Source organism: Lepeophtheirus salmonis, chromosome 9 (genome assembly GCF_016086655.4).
Source record: "Lepeophtheirus salmonis chromosome 9, UVic_Lsal_1.4, whole genome shotgun sequence".
In the NCBI taxonomy this organism is placed as follows: domain Eukaryota; kingdom Metazoa; phylum Arthropoda; class Copepoda; order Siphonostomatoida; family Caligidae; genus Lepeophtheirus; species Lepeophtheirus salmonis.
This window is the reverse complement of record NC_052139.2, coordinates 21,178,126-21,199,276: the sequence shown is the minus strand read 5'-3', so window position 1 is coordinate 21,199,276 and position 21,151 is coordinate 21,178,126. Positions and strand designations below refer to the sequence as shown.

General features: G+C 33.6%; 1 protein-coding gene across 2 annotated transcripts; it reads right to left on the bottom strand.

The window, feature by feature from the left end:
• Positions 1-3,671: 3,671 nt before the first annotated feature.
• On the bottom strand, positions 3,672-20,911 carry LOC121124896 (uncharacterized). 2 transcript variants are annotated; one of them, XR_011781796.1, is made up of 13 exons: positions 19,277-20,911; positions 8,613-8,893; positions 8,271-8,550; positions 8,119-8,200; positions 7,892-8,048; positions 7,559-7,820; positions 7,254-7,495; positions 5,794-7,188; positions 5,428-5,738; positions 4,837-5,099; positions 4,545-4,789; positions 4,330-4,467; positions 4,166-4,255 (listed from the first exon to the last, which is right to left on the bottom strand). XR_011781796.1 is itself a non-coding variant. In XM_040720096.2 (12 exons), the coding sequence occupies exons 1-12, from the start codon at positions 20,092-20,094 to the stop codon at positions 3,967-3,969; spliced, it is 4,500 nt and encodes a 1,499-aa protein (XP_040576030.1). In that variant the 5' UTR covers positions 20,095-20,911; the 3' UTR covers positions 3,672-3,966. The 2 variants fall into 2 exon arrangements, 1 of the variants encoding a protein (XP_040576030.1); XM_040720096.2 differs by lacking the exon at positions 4,837-5,099 and having other exon boundaries at positions 3,672-4,255.
• Between the last annotated feature and the right edge of the window lie 240 nt (positions 20,912-21,151).

Here is a 21,151-nt window from a genome sequence, read left to right as displayed (position 1 = left end):
GATATGCTCTTATATTTTCATCTATAGAAATGCAGATCTTAACTGGTCGGGGCAGTGCGTTCAGGTAGGTTTGTAGTGGAAAATGTAGATAAGTGATTCGGGACTAATTATGTTCTCTCACACGACAATATTGACCATTTTCAGTTATGTAAATCCGGTTTAATTTTTAACTGGCCGTTTTTTTTGGGAATTGGTAATCTGCAGAATGAATGTTCTTTTCTTTAGCAGTTGTCATTACTATTTAACTCCTGAGTAGTGAACATCCTTTGATAAATAGATTGAAAACCTGATTGAACATTTGTATGTGCTCATAAAAAATGGACCGTAACCTTGAAGATTTGTTGCAGTTATGATTGTCAGTTCTTGTTGGAGTCAGAGGTTAATTGAGGGTTGACAACGGAGTAATTCTAGAAAATGGCTTTGTTTATGTCCTTTTCTCCTTTCTCCCTTGTCACAGCTGATTGAAGCTAATCTAATAAAAATTCATGAGAATTATTTTTTATATCCTCCTAAACATTCTTCAAATTGTTAACATGTTATTTTCAGTTTCTTTTTTTAATGCTTATTTTACACTGGATTTTCATGACGGACCATTGTCAATATGATTTCCCCCTCGCTCCTTGGCCCGAGCAACACTGGGTAATCATTTGCATGTATATTATATAATCTCAATAGAATAGCTTAGCAACTCGTTTCTATAAATTTGGAACTTCTTTCGGTTTTCTATTAAAACTATTTATCTCCAGTATTACCCTTGTATAAATTAAACATTAGTTTTACAAAAAATACTCCTCACTTTTTTGAAAATGAAAAATCAATTTATTATTCTTTATTATTATTATTTGGTTAAACAAGGTATTATTCATCTCTAAACCGAAATCCTTTATAACTATATTGTTTTTTCTCTAGATGGGATCGTCTCAATAGTCAATGCTAAAAACCCTATTTGATACGAGGAAATATATTCGTGATCATTGCGTCAAATAGTACTTCTAATTAGTGAAGGGACGATTAATCGGGTGTTTTTTCTAGAATTGGAATCAGGATAGAGAAAATAATATTTAATTTGCGATTCCGATTCTTCTTCATTTTTATTTATTACTTTTTTAAGTAATGAAAAAATAATGATTATTAAAATATCTGTCAAGATATAAAAAACGACCATATGAATTTGTAACTTGAGTCTTATAATTTAATAAATATTGTAATAAAATAATTTATGATAAAAAATGCTCAAACACGGAGAAAAAACAAATTGTATACAAAAAAAAAAAAAAAAAAAATGGCCACAAAATATAATTTATATAGAATAATATTTCATGTCTTATTATAGAGTAGATAATGGGATATAAACGTTGTTTCCGTATTTTAGTTAGTTTACAAAACTAACGTCAGTTGCACTGGAAAAGTAATACAGCTCCCTGAGTAATATTATTTAATATATTTATCATCAGTAAGTTCAAAATTGTATTTGGGGCTCCAAACTACATACTTTCGCTCCACTATGCCGATAATATTTTTTTTTAGTTGGAGCTCATGCCCAGAGATTCAAATATTATGAAACAGCGGTATGTTTAACAATAAGAAATCGAAAATTATTTTAGTCACTCTGACAGTTTGAAGAATTTTTGGGAGGAGAGCAGCTTATTATTTTCTCTTAAACTAATATTTCGGAGATCTCAGACACTGCAAGTTTCTTCTATCCCTTCTTCATCCTTAGGATCCACTAATGTAATGTTACAGAGTTAGTTTTGATAATATTATCTTAGGATACCCATTTAATTGCCATATATACACCTTTCACTGTAGCAATTAATTCAGCAAGATCTATGTGAATCTCATTATCCTCTTTCCTTATTGAAGCTGCATCCTCAAATGTATCACCCTCTTTTAATATCGCTACGAATTTGCAGTACACCAGGTTTCAAATGTCAACTAATGTCTACACTCTATGGTCCACGTACCGATCTGAGATGCACATTTTTTTTAAATAATCCCATACAATATTTCAATGGCAGCGTTACCCATCTCCTCGTTCCATGGGACCTCTCCTCTACCCCAGTTTACCATTATCGGCCTTATATACTTCCAGGCATAATACACTTGTTTCTGATATGTTTTCATATGGTTTGATTTTAAGTCCATATTTCTTCAGGAGATCTACAACCCTGTTGATCTCTTTACTTCCCAGATCAACTATAATGTCTGCAAAGTAATGCTTCTCGGCTTCAGAAACTTTTTCATCCTTTTACAAAGTGTACGATAGCACAGACTTCATGATCTGTGAAGTGCCATTGATTCCCAGTCGTATCACTTCGTATTGTTTCGACTTGCATCAACCTTGAGGAACTTTTCTGGACCATTAGTTGCTGTTATAAACTATTATTGTGGAATTACCTCTATGCCATAATTTTTTTCTGCATATATCCGTATCTGCCTTCCAAAAAGACGTGAATTTGTTCAGTTCTCTGAAGTCCAGCCACTGGCCTCACGTTCTTCTTCCTCCATCAGACACGAATGCGATAATGGATACAACACTACCCCTTTGAATTGAACATGGTTTCAGCCATCCGTTTTGATCTACTTCTTTATTTATTTTCACTCAGGATTCATTGAATATGTTCAACCATATTTGATGGACGGGGCTCTTTTTTCTCCTTCCCCTTTGTGATCTATCTATCACCATCAAAACATGGTGCATAAGTTTCTCCTTGCTCCACCCTTGGAACATGGAAACTACTTCGACTCCAACAACCAACCTCTCGATACCATACATCTCATGTTAAAGGACCTTCCGTCTACCTCTATTCCCATTTTATATTCCCCCTCGTATACGACGATAAGGTCACAGTCGATTGTCATTATTTTCCTTTTTGATAGAAATATCATATTTTCCACCCTGATTATGGTTTAGGTGCAACCTATATTAATAAGGCCCCAGACCATCCTAACATGAAACTTTCATTTGTATTTTTGTGATTAGAGTGCTTTGTGCACCATTTAGTACGTTGCTGGCACTGACAAAATCTATTCGTTTCCTACACTGTGCTATTCCTATCTGACTTTCAACAGCTATATTTATATGATATAAAACAGGAAGTACTATACAGTGTTTCCTCTACAAACGCTCGATGCTACATGCACACGTCTAGTTCTTTTATCCACTCTCAGGCTTGACTGACAAAAAGGAAATATAGGCTTCTGTATTTTGCTGATTGATAACAATTAATTACTATATATATTGAATTGATAATTTTACCAATAATTGAGTATGAAATGACATGATTTCGAACAGAAAAAAGGATCAAAATCAGTTGGCAGTTAGCCAATTCTTCGCTACTATGGAATTATTATACAATAATTGTTGAGAATTGCTCATAGTTAAAAAAAAAGAAGAAAAATTATAATTTAATTAATCGACGTTCAAAACTCTAATTAGAGGAAAAGAAGCAGACATATCGATACGATATATTTTTAGCTAGCGATATAAAACCGTGATACGTGGTATTTTAAAATCGACATCTTACGAAGAAAAAAGTTTTCACGTAGACAAGAAAATGTGTTTCGCCACTTGGTTAGAAGCTTAGCAGTGATTCAATCTTTAAAAAAGTAGAAAAAAACAAAGGTTTTAAGCATAGATGAAATGAATTAATTCCTTGGAATCTTAAGGGTTACGTGTATGATATGTATATTAAGAAATGGAACATGACTTAAGCAACGTCCAATAAGATATCATTCTTATCATTATAATCAATTTTATCTCACTCTTTCCAATAATAATAATATAATAAGCGGATTAAAATACAACTTTTCATAATAAGGCATGCTGCTGTCGTAGATGTTTTTAGACTCAGTTTCTTTTAAAAAAATAGTAATATATATATAAAATAATATTTTTTTAAATATGTATATATAGGAGTGTGTATATATATATGTAGGTATATATAATAATAATAAATAAATCCTCTAATTCTTGTCTATGGTTTGAAAAAACCATTCCGTAAATCTTCTTAATTGTTGAGCAGCCGTTTGTGACTCTTCTTGAAGTCGAAGATTTTCTTCCCTGAGTGTCGCAATTTCTTCTTCCAAGCTTATTTTTTCTTGGGACTGGCTATTTAGTCGACTTTCAAGCTGTTGTACCTTCTCTACCAAGTCTTTCATTTGATTTTCTGATATGGACGAAAGGATGGACTTTGTTCCATTGGGATTCCCCGTAGCATCTATCAAGGCAGACATCATACGATTCTCAGAATTTCTATAAAGGAAAAAAAAGAAAAGAAAAAAAATGGCATCACTGAGGAGTGTACATAGGTTAATTCACTTTCTTACTCCTTGGTAGATTCAGCAGAGCTTGATTTCATTTCAGTTGTAATTGCCTTTGTAGCTGTATCGACTAGACTTGTCCAATCCATTTCTTTTGAGGCATCAGGCAATGGTATAGGAGTAGTAGCAGAATCCTTTCGTTCACTAAAGTTTTAATGAGATACGAATTAATAGTTATATTTATTAGCGACTAATCCACCCCACAAAAACCATTACTCTACCTTTTATCCTCTGAATGGATAACTAATTTATTGTTATTATTATTATTGATATTGTTGTTTGGACTTAAGGATGATGAAGTAGTGGATAATACAGTTGCTGGACGAGCTATGTGAAAGAAATTAACGGATTCAGGACTTGTAGTCAGACTTTGAGATATATTCTCTCTGGAACGGGATTTAACCAAACTTAGTTCCGTTCCAAGTTTGCGAGGAGGAGTCTTTCCCGGTGAAATACTTTCATAAGCCTAAAAAATAAAAAATTCAAAATTACCAATAATAATTATCAACTCACTATGGCAGTGCTTCATATAATTTATGAATTGCATCCCCTTCCCTTCAGCATTTTGAGCATCTGGACAGGGAACACTCCTTGATATCTGTAATCCTCCTCAAAGTGCATTTATTTAATTAAAATGATACAAGGTGGTAGTGTTGTACGATATACCGGTAGTACACTGGTGCTGACGCATGAAAAACGGTACAAAACGCAAATGATGGTACAAGCATCGCCAATATGTTATAAAGAAATTGTCGATGACGTATTCCCCCACATTTCTGAGTTAGAAAATTGACGTCAATAATTAATAATAAAAAAAGCAAGAATGAAAATTTTTCTTTTATAACATCAACAAATTTCTGAACTAGCCCATCCGGTTGCCCAATATAATACTCCAAACAAAAACACTTCGGACGTCGCTATAAGTAAATTTCCCTGACGATTTTTTTATCTTATTTTTTATGTCGAAAAATACAAATACTATTTTTGGTACCGGAACCATTACGAAAATATTGTTATGGTAATACCACTAATAGCCAATAGGTATTTTAAAATATTTTTGCACAGTCCAGAGTTTGCGAAACACCTGTACAATGATATGCTTACTTTCATAATTGAGGATGAAGCAGTAGAGGAAACGAGTGGAGTGTTGCTGCCAACTTTAGAGTTATTATCCTCATTTAGCTCAGGCCCAATTAGTTTCATGAGATTTTCTTGAAGAGTATTGGAGTTGAGGCTTGCAGAGTTACGATTTGAACTGCGAGCAACTAATTTCTTTTTGGGTTGGACATCACCATCATAGGATGATCTGAGTAATACGTTTTTGGGACTTTGATTTCGAGAACCTTGACTAGAAGGAGTCAAAGATCCTCCTCCATAAGTACGTCTTTGACGCTGTGGTGACAAACTAATGCTACCTGATGACATGAAAATGATGAGAAATGTTTTTAAAATATAATGACAAAAACTCACTTGCTGACAACTCATCTTCACTTCTTTGTGGAGGTATTCTCTCATTGCTGTTGGAACTTGAGTCAGTAGTATTACCTCCATCAATGACATAAGAGGTTGTAGATACAGGAGTAGAAGAGGCAGATGATGTTTTAAGAGCAGCAAGTCTTTCATGCTGTAATACAAGATCGACAGGTTTAGTTGAAGGTTGATTTAACTCATATTCGGTGAGATAAGTGACTTTTGCATCATTTGTTCGTTTCTCTTCTCCATAATCAAATTTATTTGGGTTGGAATTAGATGAATCGAAGTAAAGTGATGAGGAATACGAAGTGCGAGGATAAACAGAAGGTAAACCAATTTGTTGCGTTTGAACTGGATATAGCTTATTACCTAGAACCCGATTTGGAAGAGGAGGTGGAGTTGTAGACTCACTGTTGGATTCCAAAGCATTATTAACATGATTATGATCCGAAAAATCGTACCATCGATCATCACTTGAATGCCCAGAGGATGAGCTTGTGAGTGTATTCTCTTGGGATATAACAGGGAACCGTTGTTCTGTTAAAGACTTCCTACTTGAACCAGTACCATATCCAGACGAACCAGTCGACCTAGGAGGACTAACACTTCTCTCATAACACATTTTACTATTGGATGGTTGCTGTGCACATCCTTGCTTAGTTTCTACAGAGTTGCTGCCTTCAATTTTGCTATCTCCAACATTTGAAGAAGAATTGCTTAAGTTCTCATAGTCTCCTTCAGATGGACTTCCATAAGGATGAGGACAATTTTTCAAATTACACCCAACTCTTGGGGATCCATCAGGGTGAGGAGGTATCACAGTTACAGTTACAGTCATGGATGTTTTAAGCAAATCCACCATATGCTCGTGGGTTAATGTAGTTACATGATGTTTGCAAATTTCAACAAGTCTTGAGCCTTGTCTTAGACCAGTTTGCCAGGCATAACCATAATTTTCAACTTCAGTAATAAGGCCATCATGTTGAACATGGAAGCCAAGCTGTCCCATCTGGTTGCGCCGTAGAGTAAATTCTTGAGTTGGAGCTCCAGTCGTTACAGCCTTTAACCTTTGAGCGATTTCAGACATATCTTCAGTCTCCCAATCTTTTGAGTGCAAAATTAGCGCTTCACCTTGATGAAAATAAATACGGATTGAGTTTGCCAGTGCTGTCCATCCCAATATTGATCTAGTTGTTGTTACAAACATAACGTCACGATGAACATTATCCAATACAAGGATAATAGAATCTGCTGAAATAGCAACAAATGCATAGACTTCCTGACGAGTTAAACAATCTTCGGCAACAACTCGCCAGGATAAAGCACCTCTAAGAGATGCATCAGGTGAAAATCTTGGCTTTAACTTATCTTTCTTTTTTGGACCGAAAATACCTTACAAATAATATATTATTATGTCATATACATTTCATAAGTAAATAAATATAAGAATGACTCACTGAATTTTGAGCCAGATTCAAGAGTTGTAGGTGAGCTGAAATTAGTTGTCAAATCCTTTAAAAGTTCCTGCCGGGTTCTTATAGCCATACTGACAAATTTGTCCGAGTGATGAGCTGCATTCTCAGCATTTATAATTTTGGTTAATAGAAAATTAGCAAATGCTTTTGACTTGGGGAACATGGCACCCTCTGGGATGGGTGGTCCAAACATTGGAACGGATTTAGAGCGACTTACAGCCACACTGAATAAATAAATGATGTTACATAAATAGACTATCTAAATCATTTTGAATAATAAACCTTACCTATACTGAGTATTCTCACTACAAGGATTATGAGCTTGAACAACGATAAAAACATGTTGGAATTGAGACTTGATGTTGGGAATAAAGGGTAAAGCTCCAGGCTCTTGGAAGACAACTGTAACAATATCATTGCCAATATATCGTTTGCGAGGCAGTTGCTGCCGATTACTGTTTGTAAATGGGAGGAGTGTGGAGACATGAAACATGATTTCACTACCGTTTTCATGCTCAGTGTATACAGAATATAAACCCGTCGAATCATCTGTTGAGTAAATATATATAAATATTACACATAAAGGAAATTTTGATCCATAAAAAGCAAAAATTACTTACTTTTGTTGCAGAGACCAGCTTTGTACTTGGAAAAACCTTTAAGTCTTACTTTTTGTCCAATCATTTCCAAGAATTCGTTGAAAGCTGCACCTCCCTCCTCATTATTATACATTTCTTCTTCAGTTTGCTGACCTTCGCGGCAATACATTAATCCAACCTGAAATGAGAGAAATAATAACTAATTATTAGTCCATGAAAATTAATGAAAAACTAGAGAAAAATCATACTTTGTACTTATTATGAACATAGGCCTCATCCAATTTGATCAGTTCCTCCTCACAGGCACTAGATTGAACACCCAAATGTAGACTAAATAAACAAAATGAGCATAAAATAAACAGTACTTATATATATCAGGGACGTGACTAAGAAAACATACCTAGATAAAGTGAGCTCAGGGCAAATAAACTCCAGAACTTCCTTTGTGGGAATTGTTTTGATTTTTTCCGACTTTAAAGCAGGAATTGACTCCTCCAATACACATCCTCGAAGAGGTAAAAGTTCCGAGCTCCGAAACATTATCCTATACATGTATTGATCTTTCATAGGATCATCCAATCCAACTCCAGAACCAAAAATATCATGGACTACTTTTTCTCTACGAATGGATATAGCAACTGCCCCGAGATTCTCATCTATACCAAACCAGTTTTGATGTTCTAAAATGATGAATTATTATAATGATTAAAAGCATTAATCATTGGAGACCCATGATTTATACCTTTCCCATAAAAATGTTTTTTGAAAAAAGATGCTCCTTGATCAACTCTTTCGACAATATTCGTAGGTACTTTACGATAGGGACAATAACCGTTTTTCCAATAAGATTCCTCATTATCGAGCAGGGAAAATCCTCTGGCCATAGCAGGTGTATGCCAGGCAGTAGTGTTCGAGTTCTCAGAATGTCTATGTGAAATTGAATTTCTTTTTTGACAAGTTTCTCGACTCAACGCTACATTCCGTTCTACTTCTCCACCAACTTCGTTTCTAAAGTAAGGACAGCTAAAGGCACAAAAATAAAAAGCTATATATTATATCAGTTTGTTAAAAAATAATGATATGAAATAATAATTGAATTAATTACATGAAAATTATTTAAACAAACATATGCTCACATGAAACATAAAAACTTACAAAAACAAAGAAAAATCGAGCTTCCCTAAGGTATCTCATTCCGTGGTTGGTTGGTTGGTATTGTAAATAATGAGGTCTATTTAAATGTCTCATTTACAAGGTAATATATATATATATACACGAGGTGTGTTCTAAAAGCAAGATGACTTTTCAAATTTCGCGGGCAAGATACATTTGGATTTTTTTATTCTTTTATGTTAGTACACTCGCCACAAACATATATTTACTGTTTCAGCTATAAACAGTTTAATTTTGACCAAAATAATCATTGCATTTTGAAGCCAAAAAAATACCACAATCATGCCTCAGCCTCCATATGAATCGGATTTGGCCCATTTGACCTTTACTTGTTCCCAAAACTGAGGAGACCTATGAAAGGACGTGCGTCGTCTCCTAAGTTCCAGCAGGGGTCCCGAAAACTTGTACAGAGGTGGCCTAAGTTTATAATGTTTAAGTGTAGGGGGAGATGGGCATAGTGAAGTTTGAAAAACCCTGGCTTAAGAAATATTATAGTTATCATACTATAGGGCTCCGACAAGCTTAGTAGCGGACCTGGATCCATAATCTACCCTACCCCTTCCCTCTTGTATTTACACTGTCGGGTCCCTAAAACCCCTTTTCCAGATCTATAAGAAGCCCTTAGCTATTTGGAACTCAGATACAACTGTAGCACCCTGGCAACGTAAAGAAAATGATTGGAAAACGCTGCAATTGCACAAAAAATCAAGAACCGGAACAGCAAGACTGCTAAGACTCCTTATTGTGAAGTATTCCAGGAGCCTGGTTTTCAAGGTGGTCAAGATGGAGAATGATGAAAAAAACATTTCCAGAAAAGTAGGAAGCAAATGTTAAATCAGGGATACAGAGTTTATGTCCAGCTTGGAGAAGAAGATCAAGGAGGACCCCACCAAATCGCCTCCCCAACGACTTCTTCGGACCTGAAAGAACTATTTGAAGGGCTGTGAAGGCCGACTTGGGATTGCCCTTATACACAATGACCCCACACCACCTTCTGATAGAGGTAATGAAGGCCAGGAGGTTCGAGAGTCCACGTTTTGCTGTTCAACCCTGTGTATATATCATATAATGAAATAATCCATAAAATATGTGAGCTTTTAAGATAAGATGAAAACCCTATTGTACGACAATTCGAACAAAAAATTAATAATAATAATTTTCTCCCAATTTATAAAATTATTACGAAAATATATAACTCATTATCAAAAAATGTGATGGCATCAAAGAAGTAATTTTTTTTCCTCTTTATTTCTTTTTTTGCAACTATTTTTTTCAAAGAACTCCTCTTCTGACTCATTGAATGAAAATATTATTTTAGTTAGTAGATTCAAAGTAAATATTATTATTACTATTTAATGGATACGAAAATGTGCCATCTTCGTCGTAATTAGTTATGAGTAAGTAAGATAATCTTGCGGGAAAAAAAAATTGCTTATCTTAATTAAGACAATTTTGTCATAATGGAAGAGTAGATTGAAAAAAAAAAAGAAAAAAAAGTCAAGAGCTTGGTAAATGAAAGGGGATTACGAGGGTGATTAATATATTGATTGAAAATGTAAATAAGGTTTCCTTTAATTGTATTTATGAATTAAATTTTCCAAATTTGATGACATTTTTTTTAAATATAACAATTTTTGTAATTTTCAATATGTGTTGTAATTTAGACCGATATATTCAACATATATTAGTGATGGGCGAGTTGAAGTTAGTGTGAGCCTATATATTTTCAACTTACAATTACTAAAAAAATCAGCTCTTTCATCACCTAGCATTTGAATGTCAAATGTCTTATTAAACATGTGTCCACATTCCAGGGCTTTCAAGTCTCACACAATAGGCTAGAAACTCCAGCAACACCACCCTTTATAATACTTTTATGTCGCACATTGAATTTCCCAATCATTTTGTGAAACATTGGAATATAAATTTTGAATTCGATGTGATAACCTTTTTTTTTTAAATTAAGACTAAAAGTAAGGGTCTGCCTAAAATAACTTTGCCATTTTTTCCACATTTCCATCAGTTAGTGGACATCACTAATTCGGTCTGGATTGGTATAGACCAATTCCATTCATTCATTGCTGATGATGACATATGTATTTCAAAATTGATTCGACCTACAATAACGTCATACAAAGTATAATAAATCATTTGTACAACTCACAAATCAGAATAGGGGAGAAAATTCGTGCATCATTAGAAAACGATTTAAGGTCTAAGATCATGGTTTGGACCAAAATATTCGTCCAGAAAAAGTCACACAATACCAAATTAGAGGGAAAACTCGGTCTTGGACCCATTCTCAACACTAATACTGAGTGGTCCATTAAAATCTGAACCCTTTGAAATTTAAATTTCATCAAGATATAATTTATTAATTAACAATAGAATTTCAACAAAATTAATACTACAAATAGATGTGAGTTCTTTTAATAATTAATATAACCGCCCTTAGTGGCAATGGTGAGTGCCAAGCGGCGGCGGCGGGAGGCTTATAGGGGAGCCAAAAGTGTCAAAATAGAGTTCAAAAGAGTCTTGCAACAAGGACTGTAGAGTCGGGATTTTTTTTTGGTAGAGTCGGAGTCGGAAAATTTGTACAGACTCCGATACCGGCTACGAAAATTATTATAATTTAGGTAAATAAAAATTATTTATAACCTAATGCTCATCTTGAGTGTTCGTAAAGTTTTTTCTAAATAGTTATAAATTATAGGTATTATGTACTATTAATTTATTAAACTAAAAGTTAACTCATTTATAAGTTTACTTCACAAATTTTAAACATGCTCTATAGTCTATATAATCACAATTGCCAAACATCTCTTAAGTCTAAATTATTATGTTGGGTAGAACATAGCCACTAGGTATGCTAGTTCATTCCTTCTTGAAGTGAATAGTCAATGTCATCAGAGTTAAGGGTAACGTTACAGTGAGAGGTTGTTTTTATTCTTGTTCTTTGGTTACGAGTGCATAAATTATGTATGGAAACTTATAAATGTATTAGCAATAGATAGATTTTGATCCATTTAATTAGTTATTCATCTTGTTTAATATCTTATATTCCATATATTTCCTTTATACTTGGCACAATTATTTACTACATTGAACTAATAATTACCTACAGCTATAGATTAAATCTATATCTATAGTCTCTAGACTCAAATGCCTCTAAAGTACTTGTAAAGGCTCTAAAATTATTAAAAAGATGAGAAGAAGTCGGAGTCGGAGATATTCAAAATAGTGGAGTAGAAGTCGAGCATTTTATGAACCAACTCAGCAGCCCTGCTGGGAACGGAAGAGATAAGTTTATTTCATTACTGGTGTCAAAAGTGGCCTCTCTACTCTCAAAAAAGACTCTTTCCACCCACTTTTTGATAGCTCTCTGGGACTTGAGGGATTGACCTGGGCTTTTTTCTTTAATTCCTCTGGGTCAAGTTTGTCCTTTTTGACAGAGCTTTTCTTCCTCTCCAACGTTTCAGATTTACTGACGGCGTAGACGCCAAACTGCTTGGAGGGCGCGAATGGAAATTCGTCGATAACGTTCAAGTGTATTTTGTTTTGTAACTAATAGTTTATGCTTTAACATATCGGAATATGAATTAATTTCAATAACACAACCTTCTATAACTATTGAATTAGTAATTGTTCAGATTTATATAGCCCACACGGTATATTCTCACACGTCTTATACAAAATTAAAAGTAGAACAGTATTACAAGGTTAGGCCTATTATACTAATATGACGTAAAAATTCATGCCAAACCATACACAAAAATTATATGTGTATAATATTTGATTAGTTCTAGAGATAGCACATGATATTTAAGTTTCTCTTCTTTTTTTTTTTACTTTAAATAAAAGAAGCTATTACTAACGTTCCGGAATGTTTAAATTATTATTTTAATAAAAGAAAAATTAAATATGTAACCTTTATAAAAATAATTATCACATTATATTGCAACATTGTCATACCCGCAACGAAATGACTAGTTTATATACACATGGTTTATCAGGGGCGTCCCCAGGATATATTTTTAAAATATCTACATGAATAGGAATAATGGTCATCAGGGACGTCCGCCCCAAATTAAGGAATTTTTGAGTTCTACTAGAAAAAATAATTTTTCAAAAAAAATTCAAAAAAATAAAATTTTCTGTGAATAGCTGGAGATTTTTGAATTTTTTTTCTAAAAATTTTAAAACTAGAAATTTAGTTTTTGAATTTTTATTCCAAAAAATTACATTTTCTGTTAATACCTTTGGATTCTTGAATTATTTTTTTTAAATATTTGAAATTTAATTTTTGAATTTATTTCCGAAAAAATTTAATTTTCTGTGAATAGCTGCGGATTTTGTAATTTTTTCGAAATATTTCAAGTTTAATTTTTTTAAATTTATTTCCGAAAAAAAATTTATATTTGAATTATTTTTCAAAAAAAAATAATTTTATGGGAATAGCTTTAGATTTTGTTATTTTTTTTTCAAAAAAATCTAATATTTTAAATTTAATTTTGAATTTTTTTTCAAAAAATTCTAAAAACCAAGCCCTTCCCTGCGCCCCCAACAAAAAAAAAATTGTCATCATCATCCGGATGCCCCTGGTAATTATAAATTAGAATGAAAATAAAAAGCAAGCTGGAACAATTTTTATCAAAATTGAGCATGGATTACATTGGTGTTCTTCTACAAATATTCGGCAATTTCAATATAACAAATTATTTTTTGTGTGGCAAATTGCACTTTAAGTAGCCAAAGTTGATCGCCACAATAAAAGAATGAAAAGTTTTTTATTTTATATTAATCACAAAAATATAAATTTATGATTGCTTCATGGATGATATAAAAGTAAATGGTTGATTTGTTTTAGTAATGTATTGATAGTATGGTACGGTATGTGAACTTTTGTTCAAAATGGAGGAGGAATTGTGTATAAGAGTAACATAATAAGGATAAAGAGTCAAGTGATCAAACAAAAACAAATCAGAGTGAGGGAGAATGTATAGTCATTTACAAGTTGGTTTAATATGAAGGAATAAGAGGTAAAAGAAGGGAGAGGGATCCCCCAAGAGAGATTCATCTGAACATTCTTCATCTTCTTCAAAGCTCTCTCTCTCTCTCTCTATATATAAAAGAAAATTCAATTTCATATTGTTGAATACCTAATTGCAAAGGATATCATGTATAGATAATAACATGGTAACCAAAGGTACATAATAATATGTACATCTACTAATTATTCCGACCGGAAATCACAATACCTGTGAGCACAGGAACAGCAATACATATGTATGATTGTGCGTATATTTTGTACATGATATTTAGTCAAAGAAGATTTCTTCTTAGACAATAAAAAAAAAAAAAAAACTTTCAAAGGACATGTAGCATATTTATGGCCTCATATGATCTCTTATTTAAAACAAAACAAAAAGATTTACCACTACTATCATATAAATATCCCATTTCAAAACATTGTATTGTAACTCAGCTGGAGGTTTGTAGTAGTACTCGAGTCTCACATAAGTCTTATCAAACTACCACTTCATGGTTCAATTCGAAAAATCGAAGTTAAAATATTTTAAAGGCTCACAAACATATTTTCTTTCATTAATCTATTTATATTATGATGGAGTTCTAATATTGATGGTGACTGAATTGGCAGAGCTGAGCCGAGGACTCAATTCTACTCACAATTTACAATAGAAATTTTGTAAATTATCAACTCATTAAACTGTGACTTTAAGGCTCAATTCTACATACAATTCGCATTGGAAGTAAGTTCATTAAACTGTGACATCATGGCTCGATTCAAGAACTCGAAGTTCAAAGATTTAGACCCCCACAAATATCCTTTATTTCAAACTATGATTAATATAATGATGTAATCTTAATATTTATGGTTACTACTGAATCGGCAGAGCTGAGCCTAGGAGTCGATTTTACTTAAGATTCGCATTGAAAGTAAGGTCTTGGTCACTTCATGGTTCGATTTGGGTACTCGAAATGAAAAGATTTAGAAGGCTCCCAAACTTCCTTTATTTCAAATTATGATTAATATTACTTCAAATCCATTTTTCTATTTATATTATAATGGAACATTAATAGAATATATATATATATATATATATATATATATGGTGGCTCAGTAAAACTGGGCTGGGAACTATATCTTACTTACGAGTCGTACATCAGTAAGTTCATTAAACTGCGAATTCAGACTCGAATCCTTATAAAACTCTGATTGTAAAGTTATTGTCTAGAATGTATCATTTGTACATATATTCTGTCGCATTAATAGGAGTATAGATATTTTCTTTAATTAACAGAAATCAAAGACAAATGCATTAAAATATTTGTTATCCCACTTACAACGAGAAGCATATGATATTTAAATTGTAGTTATTTTGATAGGTTAAGATTGTAATATAAATGCAATGTACACGTAAAACAAAAAATAAAGGAAATATCTGGCAAGCTAGTTTAAGTAAGACATAAATTTATGAATGTAGATATTTTACATATATATTTTAAATGAGCATTACGTAATAAGCTTAGTACATAACAATATGACGAGTCATATTTTTATAGTAACAAAGATATACTTAATTAATTATGGATTTACTTTTGATAATAATAATTAAAAGGATAAATAATTATGATGTATGTATGTAGTATCCAATAGCCATAGGTACCAAAAAACAACCCAGAGCCAACCATTAGATTTAGAACAGAAAGGAACATAAATGTGGTGCGTCAACATAAAAACAATCTTGAGCAAAAATCAAAAAAAGGGGGAAAGCTCAATTTATTAGTTTACTTCTTATTTATACATACAACCCAATATTTAATAGGTTTGAGGCCATTGTTGGCTTTGTATTCAAATAACTAGAATAAGTTAAGATATCCAATACTCTTAGCTTCAGTTTGAAACCTTAATTGGAATTAAAATACATATATTGACCCCGATATGGACCCTTTCCAATACAATTTTTCAATTCCTCATTTTTATATTGTGACGATCAATTACAGCTACTTTTTAGTGCAATTTGCGGCATACCCAAAAGGCTAATAAGAAGAATTTGTTCAGAGAAATTGACAATAATTTGACGATGAATGGAAATGTAATCTAAATTCAAATTTGAGGCAAATCCTTCTATCTTGCTTTTGTATTGACGGGCTACAAATGTTTTATTTATTAACTTCATAAATATACCTTAACACTTTAATAATATTCCTTGAGATATTTTGGTGGTCCATTATTATATTCGCATTTCTAGAATTGATTAAGACCTTTAAAAATGTTAGCTATAGCCTAGCACAGGGATTTATAAACTGCGACCCACTTTTTTATGAGACCCACATCTGATTTCAATTATAATTCCATGCTATTTTTGAGTTATATTTATATTATAACAACCCGTATAGTTCGGATTCAATCTGTCTAGAGCTTTGTTGAAGTACATATTTTTAATACAAACCCCTTTAAATAGTAATAAAATCCACCATTTGCATACAAATGAAATGTTACTTCGTAAAATTGACAGTCTCTAACAGTTAAAAAATAGACTAGTAGTATATCCACAAAATCAATTAATAAAATTGTTCAAGATATTGTTGTAATTTAATCAACTATGATGATACATTATTTGCCACTGATATGGGGCCTTTCAACGATATAATCATTCGTCATATTTTCTATCTGTCAATAATGATGAGAAATTTTAAGAAGCCGTCAAGTGAAATTTGCAGCGCCTCTAAAGGATTAATCAAAGTAATTATCAATCAAAATGGACGATATTTTCTTTGAAAAAAAAATACAAATGTAGATAATATTACTCATTTTTGAGAAAATCCTACATTCTAGCTTGCTTTTGTATTGACGAGCCATAAATTGTATATTCTACATTTGTATAACAGTAACATAATATACAATTAAGTACATTTAAAAGGCACTTAATAATTACAGAGTACAATTAATAAGTTATTACATTTAATATATATGTATATAATAACATCAGTTAGGGCATATAGAAATTACCTTCCAGTTATTAATATATGTATATTATAATAATACCACAGGAGAAAAAGTTACCAAGGAGTCATCATTAGGTATTACTATTATTATTGGGGGAAATGTGAGAATAATCACTCATTATATGTGTATAAATTAGAGTGATTTCGTATTTATTCTGAAAAGGTTGTGAGTGTCATATTCTATAGAATATATATCTTCCCTCATTTTGAATGAAGGGAAGGAAAATGTTCTCTTTTTTAATGTTTAAGAAATAGCAACAAGAAGAAAAAATAAAAATCTCAAATATCAGTCTTCTTTTATCTTCAAGCCTCTTCTTGTTCGTTCGTTCCTAACTTCCTTCAACTCCTCCTCCTGTGTTCTTTCATTCCTCAGCTCGACGACCGACTATAACTTCACATGTACAATAATTTAACTTTCAACAACAACAAAGGAAATAAGAGGGGGCAGAGGGGGGAAGGAAGAATGAACAAAAAAGTTAAATAATTATGAGAACTTTTCTTCTTTTGGAACTCTCTCTATATATAAAATATGAAGTAGTACCACTTCATGAAAATATGTGTCATTTCCGGTTCAAAGACAATTCCATCAACCAATGATTAGGAAAGCATCATCATTCGTAGAACATGTAGATTGATTCGACAAATTTGTATATAGAGTAGAAGGAAAAGAGATACAGAAAGAAAATACTTGATCTGCAATAAATGAATGGGGACCGCTGACAAAAGTTGTGCACGAGTAGTGTTGTATTAGTCCTTATTTATTCGTTTCAGTCTTAGAACAGATTAAAAGAAAATAAATAAAGTTGAGTAACGTCGTTTAGGACCGAACTTAATAAGTTTTAGGACTGAACTTGACCGAACCGAGACTGAACTGAGTTGCAGTCTTCAGTCGTAAATAAGGATCGACACAGCACTAGCACGAGGCATTTTGTATAACTCAAGTGTCTCCCAAGTCTTTCAGTTGGGAAGTCGCAAATCTTTTCACTTAGAGACGAAATGCAGTTTTTGTAAATGCAACTTGAGTCCAAATACGATTAAGTCTGCTGTTATCATCAAAACAGTAATGCCTTCACATACGAGTTTAATTCGTTCCAGGGCAAAATTTGTGAGTCAAAGCAATTTATTCCATATGGAACAACATAAAAAAAACTTGAAGCAGTTTTCGCGTACCGTCGAATGTCAATGCAAAGTTTTAATCAGAATGCAGCACGTATATCAAAGTATTACTGTAAATACTAAAATTCATCCATAAAAAACAACGATAAATGGCGCTTAAATAATCATTTGAAATATAAAGAATGATGTCTGAGTCTTTTCACTTCGTGTCTGTTGTAGTTTATTAAAATTCTTAGTGCAATTACAGAGTCCGGGTCGTGAATACAAGCTCTGTTTCTGTCTTCATGAGAGAAAGGGGCTTCAAACCTATAGCCTCATAACAACATTGAAGGTATTTTCAAATACATATGTTGATATAATATGTTACACAAATACAAATATCGATCATTCGTGATGAGGGGGTTATTTAAAAAAAATGATTTGGAAATGCCTTGTCATGAACCCTTTCGTTTGTATGGTATGACATTAGAATATGGCTAGCTAAATAAATAATACCATACCTACATATATTTTGAGTAGTTTGCTTTTGACTAAATATGGAGGAAGACGCATGTTTATTAATGTGAGGGATATGATGTGACGACGATGAAGAATATTCGTTCGTTCCTATTTAAACAAAGCATCTTTCTTTCATATTCAATTACTTCAAGGCTATCTTGCATTGTATACATATTATATCATGTACTTTAAATTAAAGCAATTCTACCAACTCTAATGTAGAGTACATGTATGGATGTCTTTGTAATTGAAATTATAGCTCTTACAACGTATCTTCATACATATAAAATATATTACACCAACCTTTGGATTAAAAAAAAAAAATGGAGACTACGTTAGTTATAAATGAATGAAGCTCCTCAGTAGTGAAAATATACATATATCTATGTGATAGATGATAATATAAACACTCGTTTTGTTGTCATCTTCTAACGTTGACGTTTGATGTACATTATAAAGTACGTATTACATGAATATATGGATCAGATCCCGATTTTGAAGTCTTTTAATGAATGCAAGGACTAAGGAGTACATATCGCAATCAATAGATGAGATACATATATTAATATTTAAATAAATAAATCCTACCTGAGTACAAGTTTATTGCTAATATGATCTCCTTGATCTGCATCTGCAGAAGATTCCGATGTCTCTCGACTATGGCGTAGTGCTGCCGAGGCAGCAGAGGCCCCTGTCGTTGTATTTCTTCGTTCCAATGTTTTTAGATGTCCCGTAGGACTGAGGGAAGCACAAACACTAGAAATATCATAATGAGCGAAGAAACGTCGTCGATGTCGATCTTCAGGTGTTTTATGATGATGAAGATGGTGGTGAATTGTGTTGTTGTTATTATTAGGATGATGGTGATGGTAAATGGGGTGAGAGGAGCGAACGTCCAGCTCCTCCGTTTCTTTGGGATGCCCTCGAAACTTTTTAAAGAGGGACTTTTCATTGAAAAAAGTCTTTTTTTTTGATTTGGGAGAGGCTTGCTCCGGAGGATGTTGCTCCTCCGACTTGCGCTGAAGAGTACTCACTGCCACAGGAGGAGGATCAAAACGCGACAAAACGTCCAGAGATCCGTGACTTCCGTACTCTCTCAGGGGAGTTTCCTTGTCTGGAGGGTCATCCAGGCTCGTATTGCTGCGATAGGGCTGTGGGCGTGACCTCCGTTCGTTGTAGGATGCTCTCGACTCCGCATTTCGAGCATAGGGGGGAAGAGAAGGATTTTTGCTCACTTTTCCCTTGGTAGCAGAGCCAGCAGAGAGCGCCACTTCCCCCAGGGACTTGAAGGAGGAAGAGCTGCTCGTCGTCTCGTAGTAGTCCGTCATGGCTCGGAAGGAGGAGTCACGGCTCAGGTTCGTCTTCTTTTTCTTTCCAATCACGACGCCGTTCAGGCTCGTCTCCATGGCAAAAACAAACACCAGGACCACCAAGAACCCGATCCTTTCATTCAAAAACTAGGCCAACCCCGACACACTTCAATTCTTCCTTCTTCTTCTTCTTCTTGGCAGCCAAGAGGAGATTCATTGAATCAGTCCCTTTCCCACTCTCACTCCCGTTGCACAACTTGAGTAGACAGTCCAATAGAATCTCAATCACAAGAGAGATAGTCCACAGTCTGGAGTAGGCAGCAGGAACTCCACCACCACCAAATGCAGCAGTAATATCCAATCCATCCACTGGAGCACAGTGTAGAGTTGAGAGAGGGAAACACAGGTACAATAACACGCAGAGACACGCAAAGACACCCAGAGAACAAAAGTGAAGAGAAAGACGAAGGAGAGTGAGTTCAAGAAAGAAACACACACATGCACACACACATCTTCTTTAACTACTGAACAGACCAGTCAACACTTCCACAACGCCGAACCTACTCAAGAGGGCCGAGACACTTTAACTTCACATGACACGCACGCGAGATCACTACTCCATTACCTGTATCACCTCTCTCTCTTTTACTCCTTCCTTCTCTCTCTCTTTCTTCTCAGTCAGTCACGATAGTAGAATTCTTATTTATTTTATTATTCCTTGGTTTTCTTCTTCTATTGTCCCCTCCCTCTCCCATTCATCCACAAAATCATTCTGTCAGGGCGATACTACGAGCCACACAAACCAACCATCCTACCTGTTTACATCCTATTTATTATATATTAATGTTAGTATAGTATGTATTAGTATCTTACTAGTTTTACGTCTATATTCATCTCTCATTGAGAGCGCTCTGAATCGTGGCATTAGTACTCGAGTCTACTATTTATTTTATATATATGATTCAATATGTCTCACTCATGAATATTTGTATTGTAGGAATTTAATTTTATTCGACTCGGAATAACTTAAAGAGCCCTCTGTTACCTTCGTAATATTTAACCATTCGAGTCACATCATTCTTTAGAGTAGTGATTCCCGACAGGACTCCGCGGTGAGCAAAAGGTTTGGAATTACTACCTTAGACATCTGTAG